This window comes from Hyaena hyaena, unplaced genomic scaffold (assembly GCF_003009895.1).
Source record: "Hyaena hyaena isolate Hyena2069 unplaced genomic scaffold, ASM300989v1 scaffold_72, whole genome shotgun sequence".
In the NCBI taxonomy this organism is placed as follows: Eukaryota; Metazoa; Chordata; class Mammalia; order Carnivora; family Hyaenidae; genus Hyaena; species Hyaena hyaena.
The window spans coordinates 3,389,861-3,414,242 of NW_024080703.1; the positions used below are offsets into that span (position 1 = coordinate 3,389,861).

General features: G+C 37.6%; 1 protein-coding gene across 7 annotated transcripts in view; it reads right to left on the reverse strand.

Annotated features, from left to right (window-relative positions):
* The window catches only part of MLLT10 (MLLT10 histone lysine methyltransferase DOT1L cofactor), a 229,503-nt gene that overhangs the window by 86,399 nt on the left and 118,722 nt on the right, over positions 1 to 24,382 (reverse strand). For all 7 annotated transcript variants that reach the window (XM_039233039.1, XM_039233038.1, XM_039233044.1 and 4 more), the window contains exon 9: positions 8,120 to 8,215. In XM_039233039.1, coding sequence (XP_039088970.1) covers positions 8,120 to 8,215 — 96 coding nt within the window. The remainder of the gene's footprint in view (positions 1 to 8,119; positions 8,216 to 24,382) is intronic.

Here is a 24,382-nt window from a genome sequence, read left to right on the forward strand (position 1 = left end):
GAGCTGGCAGTCAGCACAGAGCCCGACGCGGGGCTCGAACCCACGAACCGCGAGATCATGACCTAAGCGAAAGTCGGACGCTTAACCGACTAAGCCACCCAGGCGCCCCAAGTCAGACAATACAAATACCATATGATTTCCTTACATGCAGAATCTAAAAAACCAATGAATAAACAAGCAAAAAACAGAATCAGGCCTATAAATACAAAGAACAAACTGATGGTTGGCTGCAAGAGAAGAAGGGTACGGGAGGAGAGCAAAAGGTACAAAGGAGAGTGGGAGACACATGCTCCCAATATGGAAAGAATAATTTATAGGAATTGAAAGATACAGCATAGGGAATATAGCTGATGGCATTATAGTAACATTATATGGTGACAGATGGTGGCTAAACTTGTGGTGAGCATAACATGACATATAGAGCTGCTGAATCACTATGCTGTACAGCTGAAACTAATCTAACATTGTGTGTCAACTGTACTTAAATTTAAAAAAAGGAGTGCCTGGGAAGCTCAGTCACTGAAGCATCTGACTCTTGGTTTCAGCTCAGGTGGTGATCTCACAGTTCAGGGCATTAAGCCCCGTGTCAGGCTCTGTGCTGATAGCACAGAACCCGCTCGGGATTCTCTCTCCCTCTCACATTTGTGTACATACATGCACTCTCTCTCAAAATAAATAAATACACACACACACACACACACACACACGAGAGAGAGAGAGACATACCTGATAAAAAGACTTATCTAAAATATATCAAGAACCCTTCATAAAACAATAACTGATTTTTTAAAAAGGCCAGAGACAATCCACAGATAGCAAGTAAGCACAGGAAAAGCAGCTCCACATCCTATGTCAGCAGAGAAATGAAAATTTAAACAATGACATGCCACTATATGCCTGTTAGGATGGCCAATATCCACAACACCAACAGTACCAGATGCTGGTGAGGATGTAGAGAAAAAGGAACTCTCAAATCATGGTTGGTAGGAATGCCAAGGATTCGGCCACTTTGGAAGACAGTTTGGCTGTTTCTTACAAAATTGAACATACTCCTACGATATTACCCCGCAATTACATTCCTCGGTATTCACCCAGAAGAAGTGAAAAATTATGTCTACACAAAACACTGCACACCGATGTTTATAGCAGCTTTATTCATAACTGCCAAAACCTGGAAGTAACCAAGATGTCCTTTTGTAGTAAGTGGATAAACAAACTGGTACATCCAATCAATGGCATATTACTCAGTCCTAGAAAGATATCAGTTAGCAAGCCTCAAAAAGACATGGAAGAATCTTAAATGCATATTACTAAGCGAAAAACGCTAGTCTGAAAAGGCTATATACTATGATTCCAACTATATGACATTTTGAAAAAGTAAAAAATATGGACACAGTAAAAAGATCAGTGGTTGCCAGGGGACAGAGAGATTGGGAAGGATGAAGAGTTGGAAAACTGGATTTTTTAGGGCAGTGAAACTATGCTGTATGATACTATCATGGTGGATACGTGTCATTATACATTTGTCCAACCCAGAAACACACAACACCAACAGTGAATCGGAATGTCAACTATGAACTTCGGATGATAATTATGTGTCCATGTAGGTTCACCCACAGTAACAAATTTACCACCATTCTGAAGAATGCTGATAAAAGGGGAAGCCATATATGTGTAGGAATAGGGGAAAAGGGATATATGGGATATCCTGGTACCTGCCTCTCAATTTTGCTCTGAACTTGAAAATGCTCTAAAAAATATAACATCTTTAAAATATTAAGAAAAAGACATGGAGGAAACTACATGAAAGAAGTCAATCTGAATCAGCTACACACTGTATGATTCCTATTTTATATGACAATTTGGGAAAGTTAAGCTATGGAGACCAACCACTGAAATGACCAGTGGTTGTTGAGGTCTGAAAGGAAGGAGAAATAAATAGGCAGAACATTGAGAAGTTTCAGGGTAGTAAAAGCTCTGTAGGATACTATAGTGCTGGATACATGTTATTATATAGTAACCAGAACTCACAGAATTGAACATACAACACAGAGTGAGCCCTAATATCAACAGTGGATTCTGGGCACTAAGGATGCTTCAGTGTAGATTCACATATTATAATAAATTTATCACTCTGATGGGGGGGAATAAATATGGTACAGAGGGTACAGTGGAACCCTCTGTACTTTCCACTCAGTTTTGCTGTGAATCTAAATTTTTTTTAATGTTTTATTTCTTTCTGAGAGAGAGAGAGAGAGAGCACAGGCGAGCATGAGCAGGGGAGGGTCAGAGAGAGCGGGAGACACAGAATTTGAAACAGTCTCCAGGCTCTGAGCTAGCTTTCAGCACAGAGCACGACGCAGGGCTCGAATCCACAAACCATGAGATCATGACCTGAGCCGAAGTCGGACGCTTGACCGACTGAGCCACCCAGGCGCCCCAGTTTTGCTGTGAATCTAAAACTGCTCTAAAAAAATAAATACTGGTGTTGCCAAAGGCAAGGAAGGTATTGGGGAATGAGAAAAAAAAAATGGAGGAACTGCCTTTGTTTTGGTTTAAGTTCAAATAAGCTGCATTAAAAAAAAAGAAAAAAAGGGGCTAGTTGTCCACCACTAGATTCGCAGACAAAATTTCCCCACGCAAACAGTTAAATTTACCCATTTAACTATTCCTTCTGTCATTTTTATGCATGAAAATTTCTTCTGAATATTCACTTCCTAAAAATGGAAATTTTGCTTGCAAATTTCCAAAGTTCCTTTATGAAAATGTCAGTGCAAAACAAGTATTATTTCCAGATTCTAAACTAGAAAGTATGATTCCATTCTTACTGAATAGATAATGCCTCTAAAAAATTTATTTAGAAGTTTAATTTTTTAAAACTGCCTATATCAAAAAAAGGGCCTCAAATAAATTCAATCATCTTATACCTTAAAAAATTAGAAAAAGAAGAAATAAAGCCAAATCAAGGAGTGGAAAAAAAACAATAAAATCAGAACAGAAACAAAAAACTAAAATACAAAAAATTATGATAAGGGGGGGAAAAAAATCAATGATTCCAAACACTAATAATTTAAGATCAATAAAATTCATAAACCTCTATCCAGCCTAAATTAGAAAAAAAAGATACAAACAGCCAAAAGTACCTCAAGAAGAAGAGCCTAAATAGTTCTCTATCTATTAAAGAAATGGAATTATAGTTTTAAAAAAGTTTTCCCAACAAAAACTCTATGCCCAGGTGGCTTTAGAAGTAATTCTTCTAGGGGCACACAAGTGGATCAATCTGTTAACCGTCCAATACTTGATCTTGGTTCAGGTCATGATCTCATGGTTTCTGAGTTTCAGCCCTGCGTCAGGCTCAGCACTAACTGCTTGGGATTCTCTCCTTCTCTCTTCCCCTCCCCTGCTCACTCACTTGCGCTCTCTCTCTCTTTCAAAATAAACTAAAAAAAAAAAAAAAAAAGTAAATTCTACAAAACATTAAGAAAAATACAAAATTTAGAGAAACATTTCCAAAAAAGTAAACAAGAGTGAACATTTGGCAACTCATTCCGAGTCCAGCATTATTTTTTAACCAAATCCAAAGACATTCTAAGACAGCTCAGAGCCTGGAGCCTGCTTCAGATTCTATGTCTCCCTCTGTCTGCCCCTCCCCAGGTTGCACTCAGTCTCTCGCTTGGTCTCAAAATACACAAACATTAAAAAAAAAGAAGAAGAAGAAATTGGTAATATATCAAGACAAAGTGGGATTTATCTGGCTTAACAGCAGGAAAAAAAAAATCAACCAATGTACTTCATCATATTAACAGATTAAAAAAAGAAAAAACACCCATGATATCAACATATAGAAAAATAATGACAAAATCTAACATCCACGGTTGATAAAAACTCCACAAATTAGGAACAGAAGGAAACTTCCTCAACATCACATATAATGTTAAAAGATTACTTTCCTCCTAATTTCAAGAATAAAGCAAAGATGCTCACTCTTAGCACTTGTATTTAAAAATATAGTAAGAAATGAGGGGCATCCAGATCAGGAAGGATGAAGTACAACTATCTTATCTGTAGCGGGCCTAATCATCTGTGAAAAAAATCCCACGGAATCAATAAGCTACTGAAAATAAACCTTTAGCAAGTTTGCAGGACACCACATAAACATACAAAACTACAAAAATGTATTTCTATATACTAGTAAGAAACAATCAGAAATTTACATCTTTTCTTAATTTTTTTAAAATGTTTATTTATTTATTCCTGGGGGGGAGGGGGGGGAGAGGAGAGAGAGAGAGTGTGAGCAGGGGAGGGTCAGAGAGAGAGGGAGACACAGAATCTGAAGCAGGCTCCAGGCCCTGAGCTCACTGTCAGCACAGAGCCTAATGAGGGGCTTGAACCCACGAACTGTGAGATCATGACCTGAGCCAAAGTCAGAGGCTTAACTGACTGAGCCACCCAGGTGCCCCCAGAAATCTACATCTTAAAAAAGATTGTAACAGCATCAAAAAAACATCAAACATTTAGGAAGAGAGCTGAAAAAAAGATGAATAAAACCTGTATACTTGTTGTTGAGATAAATAAATGAAGAGATGTGTACTGTGTTCGTGGATCAGAAGACTAAATATTGTTAAAGACATTAATTCTCCCTCAAAATGATTTATAGATCAATGTAGTTACAGTAAAAATACAGGCAGTTTTATTTCAACAACTAGGCAATCAATCTGATTCTAAAATTCACATAAAAACAGAACTTAGAATAGTCAAAATGACTTTTAAAGAGAAGAACAGAGTTGGAAGATGGATCCTACCTGATTTAACTGGTTATTTTAGAGCTACAGTAATCAAGAGTTTGATATTAAATGTAAAAGCAGACAAGGGCACCTGGTGGCTCAGTCAGTTGAGCGTCCGACAATTGATTTCATGATCCCAGCGTCATGGGCTCAAACTCCACATTGGGCTGTGCATCAAGCATGGAGTCTGCTTAAGATTCTCTCTCTCCCCATCTGTGTACCTCTCTCTCACACTCATGCACTCACATGCTCAGAAATAAAAAAACAGGGGTTCCTGGGTGGCTCAGTCGGTTGAGCGTCCGACTTCGGTTCAGGTCATGATCTCATGGTTCATGGGTTCGAGCCCTGCATCGGGCTCTGTGCTGACAGCTCAGAGCCTGGAGCCTGTTTCGGATTCTGTATCTCCCTCTCTCTGCCCCTCTCCCGCTCCCTCTCCGGCTCTGTCTCTCTTAAAAATGAATAAACATAAAAGAAAAAAAAATGTCTGCTTAAGCCACTGAGTGAGGAAAACTACCTGCAAATAATGTACATGATAAAGGACTCACATCTAGAGCACCTAATTTCTCACAAAATTCAGAAGAGAGAAGCCAACAAAAAAGGACAGGCGATGGACAGATCTGAGCAGACCTCACCAAAGAAAGTAAAGAAATGGCAAATACCCACACAGAAAGATGTTAACATAATTTAGTCATTACAGAAATGCAAACAGAAACCTCAGTGAGAAAGTACTGCACACCGGTACACCAGACATGCCAAAATTCACCATCCCAGGTGGTGCAGAGAATGCAGAGGAACAGAACTCCGGTACCCTGCTGGGAGAATCACTGAATGGTACAACTATTTTGGAAAACAGTTTCATAGTGTCTTAAAATTTAAGGATACACCTACCACGTGACCCAGTTATTACATTCCTTGGTATTTATGCAAGAAAAATCTGTCCATATAAAGGTTTGTATTATATCCCTAGTACCTTTGTTAATAGCCAAACACTAGGAAACAATCTGAATGTCCATCAGTTACTGAATGGATAAGCATTAGGGTATGTGCATACAATAGAGGGTAGTCAGCAACAAAGAGAAGGTACTGATACACACAACATGAATGAATTTCAAAGTATGCTGAGTGAAAGAAGATAAAGTGTAAATACTGTATGTTTCCATTTTTATATTCTAGAAAGTTCAAACTAGAACTTTCAGATCACCATATAACTAAATATGATAGCTAGTCCTCATATTACTATGACACCGTTAACTTTTTTCTTTTCTCTAACTTCACTTCCAGCATATTCACAACCTCTTGGTTTTTTTCCAAACTCTGTCCCTTTTCTCGCTCTTATTTGCTAGTTTCACCTCTTCTCTCAGACCACTCAACACAGGCAGCTCGAGGACGTCCTAAGGCCTCTTTGCCTCCCCACCTGCACTCATTCCTCCACTGACACCCACTCTCATGGCTTTAAGTAAATTCTATATGCATACAATTCCCAATTTGTATCCAAAGTGTGGACCTCTATCCCAAATGCCAGACTATGCATGCCACTGGCTAATTAACATTTCTACCTGATATCTAATAAACATTTCAACCCTAACATAGGCAGAACAGCCCAGCCAAGACGTCCACATCCTAATCCCTAAGACATGTGATAGGTCATGTTACATGGCAAAAGGGCCTTCGCTAATTTAAGTAAGGCTTCAGAGTTTAAAATAAGAAAATTATTCTGGGACGCCTGGGTGGCTCAGTCAGTTAAGTGTCCAACTTTGGCTCAGGTCATGATCTTGCAGTTCACAAGTTCGAGTCCTGTGTCAGGCTCTGTACTGATAGCTCAGCACCTAGAGCCTGCTTCAGATTGTGTCTGTCTCTCTCTCTGCCCCTCCCCTGCTCACACCTTCTTTCTCTCTCTCAAAAATAAACATTAAAAAAGGTAAAATAATAATTAATAATAATAATAATAATAAAACTATAGTCTGGTTTTTTCAGGCAGGCCCAATCTAATTTCATGAACCCTTAAAAGAAGAGAACTTTCTGTGGCCAGAAGCAGAAAAGATGCAGCAGAGAAGCAGTCAGAGAGATTCCAAGTATGGGAAGGATTCCACAGGCCACTGCTGGCTCTGAGATGCAAGGACACGTGTGTAAGGGCCAAAGAGAGCATCTAGAAGCTAAGGGCAGACTCCAGCTGAGAGCCGGAAATGAAATGGGCATAAATTAATAACCTGAATGAGCTTAGAAGCTCTGGCTCCCAGATAAGAACCCAGGCCATCCACCTCAATTTTAGCTATGAGAGATCCAGAGTAACCAGCAGAGCCCACCCAGCCTTCCAGCCTACAGAACAGGGAGATAATAGGTTTATATTGTTTTAAACTGCTAAATTTGTTCTGGAAGCAAGAGAATACTAATACCATATCCAAAACTGAATTCCTCATCTTGCCCTCAACCTACCACACCCACAGTCTTTCCCAGCTTTGTTAACAGCAATTCCATTTTTTCTAGTTATCTGGTCCGACACCCTTTGACTCTTCTTTGGATCCTCTGTTTCTCTCACACTTCTCACCTTCTTTATGAGAAAGCTACATGGGTTCTACGTTTAAATATATTCATATCTCTCTGCATTATTTTAATAATCTCCTAATGGCTTCCCTGCTTCCATCCTTGACTCTCTACAGTCGATCCAAAACAGAGATCCTTACGAAGCAGCCAGAGGTCTTGACAAAACCTAAGTCAGATGATATTACATCTCAGTTCAGAAGATACCAATGGATCGCTTTTTAGTCAAACTAAAGTCCTTCCACTGGTTTCTACAGCCCTAAGTGACTGGCCCTTGCCCAGCCTCAACCCTCACCCTTCCCCCGCTCCTCGCTAACTGTGTCCTGTCACCTTTCTCTGTCCTCATTTGTTTCCATATTAGGTACATTTAAGATTTACTATAATACTTCCTATAAACCAGATATTGTTGCAATTGTTTTACATATATTATCTTACTGAATTCCAATAATTAGTTCCCCCACTGTACAGATGATCAAACAAAGTTACAAAGAGGTTAATGAAGACTAAGTGGTGAAGCCAGAATTCAAAATCACAGGGGGCAAAGCCCACTCTATAGCCCAAATTCTTAATCTCAATGATGACTCTCAAGTTATTAGCCTTACTATTTTTCAAAACAGAGTATAAACAGAACGTATAATAAAAGACAAAAGAAATGGAAATCAGTGCTTAACGTAGGGTTAAAGAAATAGGAAAAGTTAAAGGGAACCAGGACACTGAGAATGACAATACTTCTTAAAGATAAAAGCCAGCACATACCTAGTTATTATATAAAACAAAATATGGCACTTAAAACTTACTTTTTCTGTGGTAACAGTCAAAGAAGGAACCAATGCAGGTGATGGCTCTGGTTGCTTCTTGTGTTTCTGTTTGTGTTTGTCCTTTTCTTTATATTTCTAGAAATGTACAGAAATAAAATCCAATTTAAATTTATATCATTTAAATCATAAAGATGATTCTTTCATAATTCTGTTTAGTAACTGAAAATGTTAATGAATACTTGACAAAAAATAAAAACATTACTTTTTATTGTAGTCGTATTATTTTATATACAATACTAGTAAAATAGTATAATTATACATTAAGATGTATAGTAATATTAGTATAAATTATTTTAAGTGATTTCAGCTCAGTTATTCTTGACCAACCTAAAATAACAATATAAACAACTGAAGTCTATAATTATTTGCTGCATTTATATCAAGCAACATAGAATTTTTTCTTTTTAAAAACACCAAAGGGGTTCCTCGGTAGCTCAGTCAGTTAAGCATCCAACTCTGGATTTTAGATCAGGTCAGGTTCTTACAATCAGGAGATCAAGCCCCCGCATCAGGCTCTGTGCTGATCATGGACCCTGTTTGTGATTCTCTCTCTCCCCCTCCCCTCATTCTCTCAAAATAAACAAACATTTAAAACAAAATAAAAAAACACCAAATACTTTTGGTACATCTTATAAACTGCACTTTAAAATTTACATAGCACTTTGACATGCACCATCACATTAGAATAGTGTCAGATTCTACACCACTATGCATTTAATTGTATGGCCCACAAACTGGAATCCAGGGAACAGAAACTGAAGTGAGACATTCTTTCCAAGGTTTACTCTGAAAAATGGATGAATTAGCTATCTCAAACCAAAATAATTAGGAGTGTGTGGGTAGCTCCATCAGTTAAGCGTCCGACTCTTCCTTTCAGCTTAGGTCATGGCCTCACAGTTCTGTAAGTTCGAGCTCGACACTGACAGCATGGAGCCTGCTTGAGATTCTCTCTGTCCCACTCTCTCTGCTCCAACCCCACTCATGCTCTCTCACTATCTGAAAATAAACTTAAAAAATTTTTTTTAGTAATTTAAAGTTGTGGTGTGCTATTTTCACTTTAAAGTACTAAAACTGATAAACTAAATATAAGAATTCAATTGAATTAGAATTACATATTAAGAGCCCAACTTTATTTAATTACAAAAATTTTAACCAAATTGCTTTCAACTGCTTGAATCAGGTAGATAAGAATCAGTATTAGGAGTGAAATGTCCTCTTATTTAAAAGAGTTACATTTTAGGGAAGCCTGGATGGCTCAGTCAGTAAAGCATCTGACTTCAGCTCACATCATGATCTTAAGGTTCTTAGGTTTGAGCCCTGCATCGGGCTCTGTGCTGACAGCTTACAGCCTAGAGCCTGCTTCAGATTCTGTTTCCTCCCTCTCTGCCCCTCCCCCACTCACACTGTCTCTATCATTCTCATTGCAACAGATCTTAGTAATGACCACCCAGGAATCCTGCCTCTGCTTCTGCTGGATATCACTGCTCCTCCCATGGTAACATGTCCTCTTCTCCACCCCCCATGAACTTGCGTTAGCTCTGTGACTTGCTCTGGCCAAGAGGATATGCACAGTGATGCTGTAGAAGTTCAGGAGCCCAAAGCTTTACGAAGTCTTAGATGGCTTCCACCTTTGCCCCTTGATTTCCAGCCACCATGTAAATAACCACTTCAAACTCTCTGACAGATAATCAATCAAGTAGAGAATGAGATCCTGTGGAGAAAAACTGAAGTACCTCATGCTATAGCCAGCAGGATCCAACACGTGAATAAGACTACCTTGCCGGAATAATTTAGTAGAAGTAAAATGACTTAAAAATGCCAAAAGAATATTTTTTTTAAAAAAGGCTTATATCTTACACTACCCTGGCAGCCACCAGCTGAATGTAGCTTCATAGGTAAACCCAGCTGATAACACCTGGAAGCAAGATGAATTGTTCCTGCTGAACCTTGCTGTTATAAGCCAGTATAAGTTGTGGAGTGGTTTACCAAGCAACAGTAGCTGATTGAAACAAGACTAGAATACACAATTGGATAATGAGAATTAAAGAAAGTATAAATTACAATCTAATTTATAAATATGAGGTTCAAATGATCCCGGGTCTGTAAGTTCTGTATCAATATTTTTCTCCCATAAAGATAATGAAAAAGCCTTTTCATCCTTGATGAAATGTTTTATTTCACATGTTTTATTTCACATACTGGGTGTTACTCCTCAAGGGTTTTACTCTACAAGAGATGGGATGCTTCAACAGTAAATGACCCTGAATAACAACAAGGTAAACAAACTCTTAAAACGTGCAAACTGCCTGAGAGTAAAAGGCAAGGGATGCACATGTACAGGTATGAAAATACAAACCTATAGAAATCATCATGGAATCACACAGAATTCTGGTCCTATGTGACACATCAGGAAATGTATCCTGACATGAAGACTGCATGGAAACAGACCGTGGAAAACAGACCGTGGAAACAGACCATGAACACATTATATTACTAGTCTGTAAAATATGAATCAAAACAGTCTAATTATTTTCACTAAAGAGATAAGTTGATTTTACTCTGGAAAACACTATGGAGATTTCTCAAAAAGTTAAAAAACAGAACTACCCTGGGGAGCCTGGTATCAGCATCCAGGATCCAACTCATAATCTCAGAGTCTTGAATTCAAGCCCCACATTGGGGCTTAACTTAAAAAAAAAAAAAAAAAAAAAAAAAAAAAAAAAAAAAAAAAAAAAAAAAAAAAAAAAAAAAAAAAAAAAAAAAAAAGGACCAACCCTATAATCCAGCAATTGCACTACCACTACCAGCTATTTACTCAAAGGAAACAAAAATAATGATTCTAAGGGATACATGCACCCCAATGTTTAGCAGCATTCTCAATAATAGCCAAATTATAAAAAGAGCCCAAATGTCCATCAACTGATAAATGGATAAAGAAGATATGGTATATATACACAATGGAATATTACTCACCCATCAAAAATAATAAAAATAAATCAGAGAAAGACAAACACCATAGGATTTCACTCATATGTGAAATTTAACAATGAAAACAAATGAACATGTCTGGGGAGAGGGGAGGCAAACCATGGAAACACACTCTTAACTACAGAGAACACACTGAGGGTTACTGGAGGGGAGGTTTGTGGAGCAATAGATTAGATATGTGATGGGGATTATGGAGGGCACTTGCTGTGATGAGCACTAGGGTTGTGATAAGCACTAGGTGTGTATGTAAGTGATGAATAACTGAATTCTACACCTGAAACTAATATTACACTGCATTTTAACTAACTGGAATTTAAATAAGAATTGGGGGTAAGATTAAAAAAAGAGAAGGGTATGGAGGAGGCATGGAGGAGGGCGCTTGTTGGGATGGAAACTGGGTGTTATATGGAAACCAACTTGACAAACTATAAATAATAATAATTAAAAAAATTTTGAGAGAGAGAGAGAGAGAATGGTGCCTGGGTGGCTCAGTTGGATGAACATCCGACTTGATTTCGGCTCAGGTCATGATCTCAATGTTCATGCATTAGAGCCCTGCACCAGGTTCTATATAGCCAGGGCAGAACCTGCTTGGGATTCTGAGTCTCCCTCTCTCCCTACCCCTCCTCTGCTTGCACACTCTCAAAATAAGTGAATAAACATTAAAATAAATAAATGTAAAAAAGAGAGAGGCTGATTTTAGTAGAGCCACACAACAAAGGGATATTGCAGAAAGAGATTCAATTATATGTAAATATTTAGCACATGATAAGGAAGGGATTCCAAATCTGCAAGGAAAAACCAAAATTACATAGTAACGGTACTAGAAAAACTGGTTAATAACTTGAGGGAGAGTACATTACTCAAAATATAACAAAATCAAGATAGATTATTTTAAAGAGTTAAATAACAGTTAAAATAATCTAAATGGATAGAAAATATTTTTGAGATCTTTAACTTTTTAAAAAGAAAAGCCTTTTCTAAGTATAAAGACAAAATAAAAATTATAAAAGGAAAAAGCAGTTTAGCTGTTTACATTTAAAGTGCTTCTACATTTAAAACCTTTTAAAAAACAAAAATTTGGAAAATGAGTAAAATAAATCTGTCTATATTTTAGCACTGATTAAATTCCTTTACAAATCACTAAAATATATACATATATGCACATGTATGCACCATAGAACAATGTAAAAAGGGCAATTCACAAAAGAAACAAAGATTCACTAAATAAAAAAAAAAAAGTACCACTCATCCATTAAAGAACTAAAGGTAATGTTTTTCTCCCACTAATAATCAAAATTGTTGGGTTTTGCTTTTTATAAAACTCAGTGTTCCTCAGGTTATAGTGAAATGGGTACTTGCATACATTAAAGAGACTATAAATTGCAAAGGACAATTTTAAAAGAATTAGAAACCATAAAAATGTTCTCTGTCCTAGTAATTTCACCTCTAGGAGGTGAACAAAGGGTTAAATACAGTTTATTATAGTACTATTTGCAATGAGAAAAACCTGCAAACAATCTGAATATGCAACAACAGAGATGTGGCTGAAAAAGTTATTACAAAACCAAATAATGGCCATTAAAATCAGTATGTTCTGAAAGAATACTTAGAGATTTAGGAAAATGGTTAACATGAATTAGTTTTAAAACTGTATTGCACGTGCAGGGGAAACAACCAGAAGGAAATAACCAGTACCGGGTATGTTTTCTGTAACTCCACAGGTCAGAACAGCCAGTGCTGCTCCCAACTGAATCGGTGAGCACAGCTAACAATAACAATCAGAATCATACAAAGGCATACATCGCATTTAATCCTTAAATGAGCCATGAGAGGACCTATTTTTGTAGATCAGAAACAAATCACTTAAACAATCACAAAGTACTCTTTTATCTACACCCTTGAAGAAACTTAAACAAAACTTTTTAAAAGCAGACTTAAATTTCAAGGGAAAAAAATAGACAAGTTGGCTATGATGAGAAATTTTAACATGGAAACATAAAAGAGTAGAGAAAGGAAGGAAAAGATGAAAAGAAAGAAGGGGGAGAAAATTTTAAAGTAGCTTTAGTTCCAGAATGAACTATTTTAAGGACAATTATATAGGAGTTTTAAACCTACGTTTAGAGTCCCAGTGTGCAAACTGGAATGTGTAAATAAATTCTTAAAGGAAAATTAAGGGGTGCTTAGGTGGCTCAGTTGGTTAAGCGTCTGACTTTGGCTCAGGTCATGATCTTACAATTCACGAGTTCAAACCCACAATGGACTCTGTGCCGACAGCTCAGAACCTGAAGCTTGTATCTCCCTCTCTCTGCCCCTCCCCTGCTTGCTCACTCTTTCTTTCTCCCTCTCTCTCAAAAATAACACACATTAAGAAAAAAATTTTAAGAAAAATTAAAGTACACAATAGAGATAACCCTTAAAATAAATTCGTGTGTTTAGACCCAAAAGAATTAGACAGATCTTAAAGAGAATTTTGAAAGTATGCATATAATCACTGAACCACTGACAGAAATGTTTGGTGTAAATTAAAAAGTGAATACTAGAAGCCTGAAGTTACTTCCCAGAAAAAAATCTAGAGTAAATTTTTAATAAAAGTTCACTGGTACGTAGTAAAGAATTTCATTATCACTAAATGCCAAGAAGAGTTAGTTCATCATTCTTAAGAGTTCATCATTATTAGATAGTAATCATGTAGCCATAACGTAAGAAAGAAAATGGGGTCACCTGGGTCAGTTGGTTAAAATGTCTGACTTTGGCTCAGATCATGATCTCGCAGTCTGTGAGTTTGAGTCCCACCTGAGCTCTGTGCTGACATCTCAGAGCCTGGAGCCTGCTTCTGATTGTCTCCCTCAGTCTCTGTCCCTCCCCCATGTGTGTAGTCGTGCACACGCGTGCACGCTCTGTCTCGCGTGCGCTCTCTCTCTCTCTCTCTCAAAAATAAAACATAGGGGTGCCAGGGTGGCTCAGTCGGTTAAGCGTCCGACTTCAGCTCAGGTCATGATCTCACCGTTTGTGGGTTCGAGCCCCACATCGGGCTCTGTGCTGACAGCCAGCTCAGAGCCTGGAGCCTGTTTTGGATTCTGTGTCTCCCTCTCTCTCTCTGAACCCCCACCCCTGCTCATGCTGTCTCACTCTCAGAAATAAATAAAAAACATTAAAAAAAATTAAAAAATAAAACATTAATAAAAACATTTAAAACTTTTTTAAAAAAACAAATATGAGTTATTTTAACATAACACAATTTTGTGTTGGAATTGAGTGAATTTCTATTAAGGAAGGAGTGCCTATGTTCAACTAACTCTCAGCACTTAAAAAGGTGATGTGAAATATCATATCAAATTTTTCCAGTGTTAACCAAGTAAAAATCAAATGAACAAACGGGAACCAGTAGGAAAAAAAAAAAAAAAAGAAAAAGAAATGAAACAAACCCAACAGCAACTGAAACTGGGGAGATGGCAAAGGCAAATAATAACGCATTAAACAGAGGTGCCTGGGTGGGACAGTCTATTCAACTCTTGATTTCTTCGGCTCAGGTGGTAACCTCGCTGGTTCCTTAACTGCTGACATCACAGAGACTGCCTGGGACTCTCTCTTTCTGTCCCTCTCAACGCACACACGCTCCCTCCCCTCAAAATAAAGAAAATTTTCAAAAAAGAAAAAGTTTGCAATAATACTTATAATATTTACAAAAATAATAATGCATTAAACAAAAACTGGCAACCAGGCAATGAAACGGAAAATTTTAGAAATAAGACCAGAAACTGTCCAAGTCTGAGGTACAGAATTCAGCTTTTTCCTGCTTCCAATTCCCTAGAATTCTGAGAATATCACAAAAACCCCCAAATCTGGAAAGAAGAGACCTTTTATCTTTTTATTTTCCCACCCCCTTAATTTGTTATTTTTCTGCCTAAAGAGTAATACCCACTTCAGGGCAAAAAAAGGAACAAGTAGGAGATAAAAGACAGGAAGAGTGAAGAGGTGCTGACTCTGGAAGTCAAGGAAGGATCTAGGCTAAGAATGAATTCTATAAAATCTTCGGGCATTCTCCCATAGGAATGAGATATCCCACATAGTTGACAGATTAAAACCTAGTACAAGACATTTCATCAAGTATTAAAAAAAGAGAGCTGAATCTGGAGCTTTACCAAAAACTCCTACTGCCTTGGCTGAGCTTTTGTATCGCATCCCTGCCATTCCCTCTAGCTTCTGAAAGAGGTAAAAATACCTATTAGTCCTCACATACCTCAATATAATAAAGGCTTATATGAAAAACCCACAGCCAACATCACACTCAATGGTGAAAAACTGAGAGCTTTTGCCCTAAGGTCAGAAACAAGATGAGATACTCACTCTCACCACTTTTATTCAACACAGTACAGGAAGTCCCAGCCACAGAAGACAACATGAAGAAATAAAAGGTATCCAAACTGGTAAGGAAGGAGTAAAACTCTATTTGTAGATGGCATGATTACTACATATAGAAAACTCAAAAGACTCCACTGAGAAATCAGTAGAGGATAATAGGATACAAAAGCACTCAATGTACAGAAATCTGTGTCATCCTATACACTAATAACAGAGCAACAGAAAGTGAAATAAAGAAAACAATCCCACTTACAACTACACCAAAAACAGAACATATAGTTAAAATGTCTATACTACCCAAAGCAATCTACACATTTAATGCAATCCCTATCAAAATATAACATTTTTCAGAGAACTAGAACAAATGATGCTAAATTTATATGGAACCACAAAAGACCTTAAATAGCCAAAGCAATCTTAAAAAAGAAAAATAAAACTGGAGGTATCACAATTCTAGGTTTCAAGTTATATTCCAAAAGAGTAGTAATTAAAACCGTACGGTACTGGCATTAAAAACAGGGGTGCCTGGGCGGCTCAGTCTAAGCATCCAACTCTTGGTTTGGGCTCAGATCATGATCTCACAGTTTCGTGAGTTCAAGTCCCATATCAGGCTCCATGCTGACAATGTGGAGCCTGTTTGGGATTCTCTGTCTCCCTCTCTCTCTGCCCCTCTCCCACTTGTGATGTAACTATCTCAAAACAAACTTTTTAAAAGTTTAAAAAAAAAAACAAAAAACCACCAACTTTTTAAAACAGACACATATGGGGCACTTGGGTGGCCCAGTCAGTTGAGTGTCTGACTTCAGCTCAGGTAATGATCTCAGGGTTTGTGAGCTCAAGCCCCACATCAGGCTCACTGCTGTCAGCACAGAGCCCACTTCAGATCCTCTGTCCCCCTCTATCTGCCCCTCCCCAGCTTGTGCTCTCCTCTCTCTCTCAAAAGTAAATTATCATTAAAAAAAAAAAAAGAGAGAGACACACATAGATCAATGGAAAAGAACAGAAAACCCAAAAATAAATCCACAGTTATATGGTCAGTTAATTATTAACAAAAGAGGAACGAAGACACAATGGGGAAAAGACAGTCTCTCCAACAAATGGTGCTGGGAAAGCTGGACAGCTTCGTGCAAAAGAAGGAAGCCGGACCACTTTCCTTCACCAAACTCTTTCTTTCTTTCATACACCATACACCAAAAATAAACTCAAAATGGGTTAAAGACCAAAATTTGAGACCTGAAGCCATGAAAGTCCTTGAATAAAGCACAGGCAAAAATTTCTGTGGTATCAGTCATAGCAACATTTTTCTAGATATGACTCTTGAGGCAAGGGAAATAAAAGCAAAAGTAAACTAGCAGAGCTACATCAAAATAAAAAGCTTCTGCACAGTGAAGAAAACAGCAAAGCTAAAAGGCAACCCACAGAATGGCAGAAGAATTCTAAAGTTAAGGCAGGAATGATTTTCCATTATGAAGAAATTCAAGACAATAGAGGTTCTAAGAATCTATTCTTAAAAACACTTGATAATAAAATTCAGTCAATTTAAGAGATGATATACAAACACTTACTGGAGACCCTGTGGTAAGAGGCCTGGTAGTGATGATCTTAAAAACTGAATACAGAACAAATCTAAAAACTCTGAGGAAGTGATTATGTTTACAAACCTGAAAAAATGTACCATGAAAATCTTTTTTAAAAACTTGGACAACAGGAAATGGGGTTGCTAAGGCTTTTACAGCAGGACACAATATAGATTTTGAAGCATTTAGTTAGAAACATAATAGTTTGCCACCAAACAGTAATTACACATAAATCTGGGCCCATGAAAGAAAAAGGCACTAGGATTCAGTGGACAGATTCAGTAGGGCAAGGATGCTAACATGGACTTTGTAGGCCAAGCCTTTCGGTAATTATTCTTTTGCTGCTTATATACTTAAATGTGTAGCAGGAATTAATATGACACCCAACCTAGGCATAATTTTTGTATTTTTAAAGAACTGTTAAAAAGCGGGGGGGCGGGTTGATCTGTGACAGAGGCTGTATAGGATATGCAAAGCCTGAAATATTTACTATCTGGTTCTTTACAGAAAAAAGTTTACAAACCTGTGTTATATGCTTGTCATTACCCACCCTGTAAGTGCCAAAAAGTATTCCCCCAATCAAGAGATGCTAATGGGACATAAAAATTGCTCCCCAAACCACTTCCCTTCCCTGGGTGGCCCAAAGAGAAGAGGAACAGAATTCCAGAAGGACAAAGGGAAACCACAACCTTGATGAAAAACTTAAAGTAACAGACGCACTACCTCAACACAAAAACCTTGCAAGACCACTGAAAAAAGGTGAACAGGAGCTGGGGACTCACAATAGTAAATTACTGTCAACTGAGTTAGTTACTGCTCACAGTCACAGCTGCTACAGACTAAATCTATTCCAAGGACTGACGGTACTTGCTAAGTCGTCTTGGACATTGCCAGTGTCTTCCTTGCCATACCACTTATACCAGAGGATCAAGTCAGTTCATGTGTATAGTGGACAATCTAAATCCCCTTGCCAAATGCCACACCAATAGGTATGTCAGGATTTAGTACAAGTGTCTATCCTCTGGTTTCCAAAGCTTTTGCTATTGGCTGTTGAGTCAGTAGCATCAATCTCAACAGCTCTTCCTGCGATACGACCACACCTCTCCCACCAAGGCCAGGTGTAAAACCACATTAAATTCAGGGACTTCCTCAACAAATGAACTTACTATGTGAGCAGATTTACAATATCTAATCCCTCATAGGTCTCCCGATACCCCACTCCACTATCAAAAAGGAGACTGTGCATCTTGTTGAATTTTTTAGGTATGAAAGCCTCTATGTGAGTCCCATTGGCACTTTACTTGTTCCTTTATATCAGCTTTCCTGCAAATATGCATTCTGTGAGAGAAGTCCAAACCAACAGTTGTGCTAGAATCTGTGCAGCAAGCCATATTCTCTACCTTTAGAGCCCCTTATTATGCAATTGACCTAGAAGTTTCTGTGACTGATGATTCTGCCAATTTCAATCTCTGGCAAAGCACACCCAATGAGGTTTTATTTAGACTTGTTGCTGCCATGACACAGCTATCAGGTGCACTGATCTACGCACTTAAAAATGGTTAAGATAGTGGTGCCTGGGTGGCTCAGTCAGTTAAGCGTCCAACTTCGGTTCAGGTCATGATCTCATAGTTTGTGGGTTCCAAACCCCTCATCAGGCTTTGTGCTGATCAGCACGGTGCCTGCTTTGGAGTGAGTGAGTGAGTGAGTGAGTGTGTGTGTGCGCGTGCGCACACGCCCCTCCCCAACTTACGCTCATGCTCGCTCTCTCTCTCTTGCTCATTCTCCCTCTCTCAAAAATGAATAAACATTTAAAAAACTGGGGTGCCTACATGGTGCAGTCAGTTAAGCATATCTGACTTTGGCTCAGGTAATGATCTCATGGGTCATGAGTTCAAGCCCTGCTTCAGGTGAGCTGGGGCCCCACTTTGGGCTCTGCATACTCTCTCCCTCTCTCCCAAGAAGATAAATTTAAAAAAGAGGACTGTTTAAAAAATTTTTTTAACTTAAAAAAAAATCTTGAGATGCTCCATTAAGAAAAAATGGTTAAGATATTAAATGTGATACTGCATGTATTTTATCACAATAAAAAGAATCAGGAGTAAGAACTACTACAGAGAGAGAAATTTAGGGCCCAAGTCATTATTGTTATCATAGGAGAAGTGAAATAAGCTTGTACAGAGAAGGGTAAGTGTCTGGAGAGCTACCCCAAACTGCTGTTGTTAATAATACCCTGTCTATATGCTACATACTTTTTTTTTCATACTTTCTCCCCTCTTAAATGAAATCCTACAACTAAAAGTTTGAGATTAATTTTGTTTCTGAAACTGCCTATTTTTAAAGTGGAAAACAACAACAAAATTCATTTGCTTTTACAGCTATTATGACACAAAAAGATCTGATAACACAGTAAAGCCTTTGTAGAACTACTCTGTACTACTTCTGTCACAAATTATCACTTGAGGTTAAATTCCCCCTCTAAAATTTTAAGTGAATTAATGATAGCATGAATCAGTGATAAAAATACCTCACACGAAACAATAAGGTAGTACCATCCAAAATTAACATATAAAAATCAATAGTCTTTATATATACAGATAATACAATTAGATACACAAATAGAAAACTTTTAAAATAGGAAAGAAATTAAAGTAAGAAAGGGAATTTGGTGGCAGCATATAGCATAGTTTCTCAATCTCTCTGGAGTCCCCACATAAAAAGCTTACACAGCAAAACCAAAACCCGTGGAATAACATTTACAACAAAACCAAGTGTTCAAAATATTGCCATGAACTCCAAAACACAAGCAGGTTGGGACAAAGCATTATAAGATCCGCATGGTAACAGTACTTGTGAGGGGGGAAGGACGCAGCAAGTAACTCCCAAATCAACCGTCTCCACTGGAAAGCACCAAGGGCCAACTTGGGAAGAGCGTCTGCGACCAGGGCTTCGTCCCTGCCCATACTGGATAAATGCACGGGGCCTACAGGGGGCAAGGCCTGATGGAAGTCCCGAATCACCCTTCCAGGCAGGGGTCCAATGTAAACCAGGGGCCCACTCCAAATACAAAAGCCTGGAGACTGTTTTTAGATTATACTAAATTAAAGAGAAATAAGTAAATGCAATTTCTGATACTTCGCTGAATCCGGGGTCAATTTTTCAAATCAGCTATTAAAGAACATTATTGGGACAAAACGAGATATTTGGATATGGACTACGTGTTAAATAGTATTTATATTTCATAATTAATTATGCTGTATTTCCTAAATATTTACCTTAATATTACATTAATGTAGTATTGTATTTTTGTTATTTTACATAATATATTAAATATAACCAATAGATGATCACTAATAACATTAATAATAATAAGTACGTGACTTGATACTCCATTAATGCTACATTTTCTTAAGTAAGATAATTACACTGCAGCAATGGAGAAGAACGTTCTTAGGAGATGCACCCCTATCTAGAGATGAAGTGTTATCATGTGAGCAATTAATTCTCAAATGGATACACGACTGGTTTTTTAAATGTCTCTGTATTTTATGTGTATGTATAAAGATAAATCAAATGTGGTAGAATGTCAAAAACTGTTGAATCTAGGTTAAACCTACGTAGTTTTCATTGTACCACTCATACAAATTTCCTGTAATATTAAAATTTTTTTTAATTGAAAAGTAAAGGGTGCTTGGGTGGCTCAGTAGTTAAGTGGCTGACTTTGGCTCAAGTCATGATCTCACAGTTCGTGAGTTCAGGCCCTGCATCAGGCTCTGTGCAGACAGCTCAGAGCCTGGAGCCTACTTTGGATTCTGTGTTTCCCTCTCTCTCTCTGCCCCTCCCCTGCTCGTGCTCTCTCTCTCTCCCTCTCTCTCTCTTAAAAATAAACATTAAAAATTTTTTTTAATAAAATAGGTAAAAATAAACTGGTATATAAGCTATTTAAACACAAATTCTAAAAAATATTTAGGAAATGGTCTTTAAAAAAATATAAATATGGTATAGCTATCATTGTTAACACCTGTTGACTTTTTTCCTTGCTGTTTATAAATAAAATTATTAAGCAAAACTAGGAATAAAAATTTTTTTAATTAAAGGGATGCCGGGCTGGTTCAGTCGCTTAAGCATCTGACTTCAGCGCAGGTCATGATCTCACAGTTCCTGGGTTTGAGCCCTGTGTCTGGCTCTGTGCTGACAGGACAGCTTAGAGCCTGGAGCCTGCTTTGGATTCTGTGTCTCCCTTTCTGTCACTATCCACCACCACCACCCCACCCGCACCCTGCTTGTGTTCTCTCCCTCTCAAAGAAATAAACATTTTTAAAAATTTATTAAAAATGTTTTTAATTAAATAAAAATTTAAGTGCATACTTTTGTATACTGCATCTTTTACTTATATTAAAAGCCCCTTCCCCATCATTTGTTGTTTAAATCAGGATTTTAAATATAACAATATTAATAACACTTAAAATACTTCTCAGTTTTCTGTGTGGACAACAAGATTTCCAACCAGCACTTGAAGAAGTGCCAAGGCAGGTGTGGCGCCTGGGAGGCCCAGTCGAGTGAGCATCAGACTTCGACTCAGGTCATGATCTCACAGTTGATGGGTTTGAGCCTGACACTGGGCTCTGCTCTGACAGTGTGGGGTCTGCTTGGGATCCTATGTTCCTCTCTCTATGTCCTTCACCCCTCTCAAAAATAAACAAACACTAAAAAAAAAAATTTTTAAGAAGTGCCAATTCACTTCAATTTTACAACAACCCTATGAGATTAAATACTAGTATCACCCGCACAATGAGAAACATGAGGCACACATTATCGCACCCCACGAGTCACAACTTTTCATCTATGCTTGGCCATTTATATCACTTCTAAACATTAGCTACTGTAAGTAGCTAAGTAGTGATAAATAACCATATATATAGACCTTAAAGTATGTATCTAATACTTATTCAGGGAAGACTATGAACTTTAAGCTCCACTGACATGCCATATTTAAGAGTCTAAGTAACTGATTTAAATCTCTAAAATGGAAACATATATCACAATGATCCTATGTCACAGTTTACTGACATCCTTTTTACTTTCTTAGTGGAATGTATAAAAACGTAGCAAATCAAAATAGATGAAATATGGTTAACAGCTTTTTTAAAAACCTCTATTAAAAAAAATTAAAAAAATAAAAGAAAAAATGAAAAAAAAATAAATAAATAAAAACCTCTATTTACTTAACATTCTGACTTCTTATAGCTACATTTCTGAAACCTACAAAAGAAAAGTCAAATGAAGAGAGCACAAAAGTTAAAAAATATAAACTGAGCTTTCTCACTGTTATGCTCCCCAATGTATAACTTTGGACAAACTGTTTAATGTCAACGAGACTCTCTAGATTTTTAATTTGTTTTCCTAGGAAATGAGAATAGTGTCCTGAATTCAGTAGATGCTTCGTAAACATTTATCAATTAAAAATTCATGTCCTTATTTCTTCATCTATGCAAACGGAAATTTAACTAGCCAGTTGAATATAGACAATATATTAACAAGTATTTATATTCTTATAGTAAAACAATTCCTTATGGTCACTTAATCTCCACAGTGCTATGGTTATAGATAGCTGGAATATAACTCTAAACATCTAAATATATTTAAGCATTTGAGTTGTTATGTTTTGTGGAATCTCAACCTTACAAAAAATAATAACTCTATAGACTAAAGAACTCAGCCCTCAAACTCAATTAGTCAAAAAAGCCCATTTCATGGACATGCCATTTAACTGATGCACACTTTATTAATGTTTGTCTTCAACATCTGCACTCAAAAATGTTATTCACATAGACTTGTAATTTTCACTTATCATCCTCTTTGACAAGGTATCAATCCCTTCTAAGTTAGGCGCTCTTTAAAAATCCCTTCTCCCAAACATTTACTAGTCTAAATAACAACCTCCTGGAACAACGTATAAGATCCATAGGAAAAATAAGATTCCCAAGATTCTTTGCATCAGCATTCTTTTTAGAATATGAAAAAACTTCATCATTTGTACTCATACAAACGTTTTGTAATATACCTGATTTATCTACCTTTTAAAGAAATGTGATTATTAAGCCTCTAAGAAAAGCACAGGAAAAATATATGAAAAATAATCCATGGACTTTGGGGTCAGACATTCTTGGTCTTAAATCCTGGCTCTGTCATTTCCTAATAGTATCTCTTGTTTTCGTCTGCCCATTATTTTTCTTTAGGTAATTCTTCCCTACTCCATGTTCACACCTTCAACCACAGTTCCCAACAGCCCTGATCACAAGACCACAATTAGCCAAAATAAGGCTAATCCTAGTAGACAAACCTCACAATCCTCAAACATTAATTCCAATGGCAGTCACTTAAATTCTCTCTTCTTCAATATGCCTGTAATAACATATTGTGCCAAAAATTATGAAGGGTCTACTGTCTTACATAACAAGTGAGGCTGCCAGCTTCATGGACGTGGCAAGAAGGCACAGAGTCCTGGTTATACATAAAGGGCTTTATTAGCCACAACAACAGAATAGCCAGAATGTCAGCATTTTCATCAGTTCCCTGAGCCCCAGTTTTAACAGGATGACCTGAAAAAGGTGCTTGCATACATAGTGGGTTTCATTACAGGAGAAGAACTTTGGGCCTAGGAAACCCAATTCTGAACTGGCCTGCTGCCAATTTCCCCAGAAAGAGATATTATCTCTGTATTTTCCATGGCTATAAGCAAATCTGCTCTTTGCTCTTGATGATGGTGCCTCTGTTTTCCATGACATAAACACCTCTGAAAGGATAATCTGGAACAAAAGCAGTCAAGGCCACTATTCGTAAGATGTGTACAAATCCGAGAGACCCATGGAGACGTGTCTCACAATAACTGATGCCAGAACGGCCCAGTGAAACATTAAACCACTATGATCATACTTTCTCCCTAACTCTGCAGTTGATTCACACTCTTACTAGTTCCTGGACCTCAGTGGATCTTCCAGACCCTGGATCCAACATTTTTTTTTTTAATTTTTTTTTTTTTAATTTTTATTTATTTCTAGGAGAGAGAGAGACCGCGTGAGCAGGGGAGGGTCAGAGAGAGAGGGAGACACAGACTCTGAAATAGGCTCCAGGCTCTGAGCTGGCAGTCAGCACAGAGCCCGACGCGGGGCTCGAACCCACAAACTGCGAGATCATGACCTAAGCGAAAGTCGGACGCTTAACCGACTAAGCCACCCAGGCACCCCTCAACATTTTATCCAAATCTATGTGACCTTGTCCCCTAGTTTCCTTCCATCTATTATCCAACTTTGAT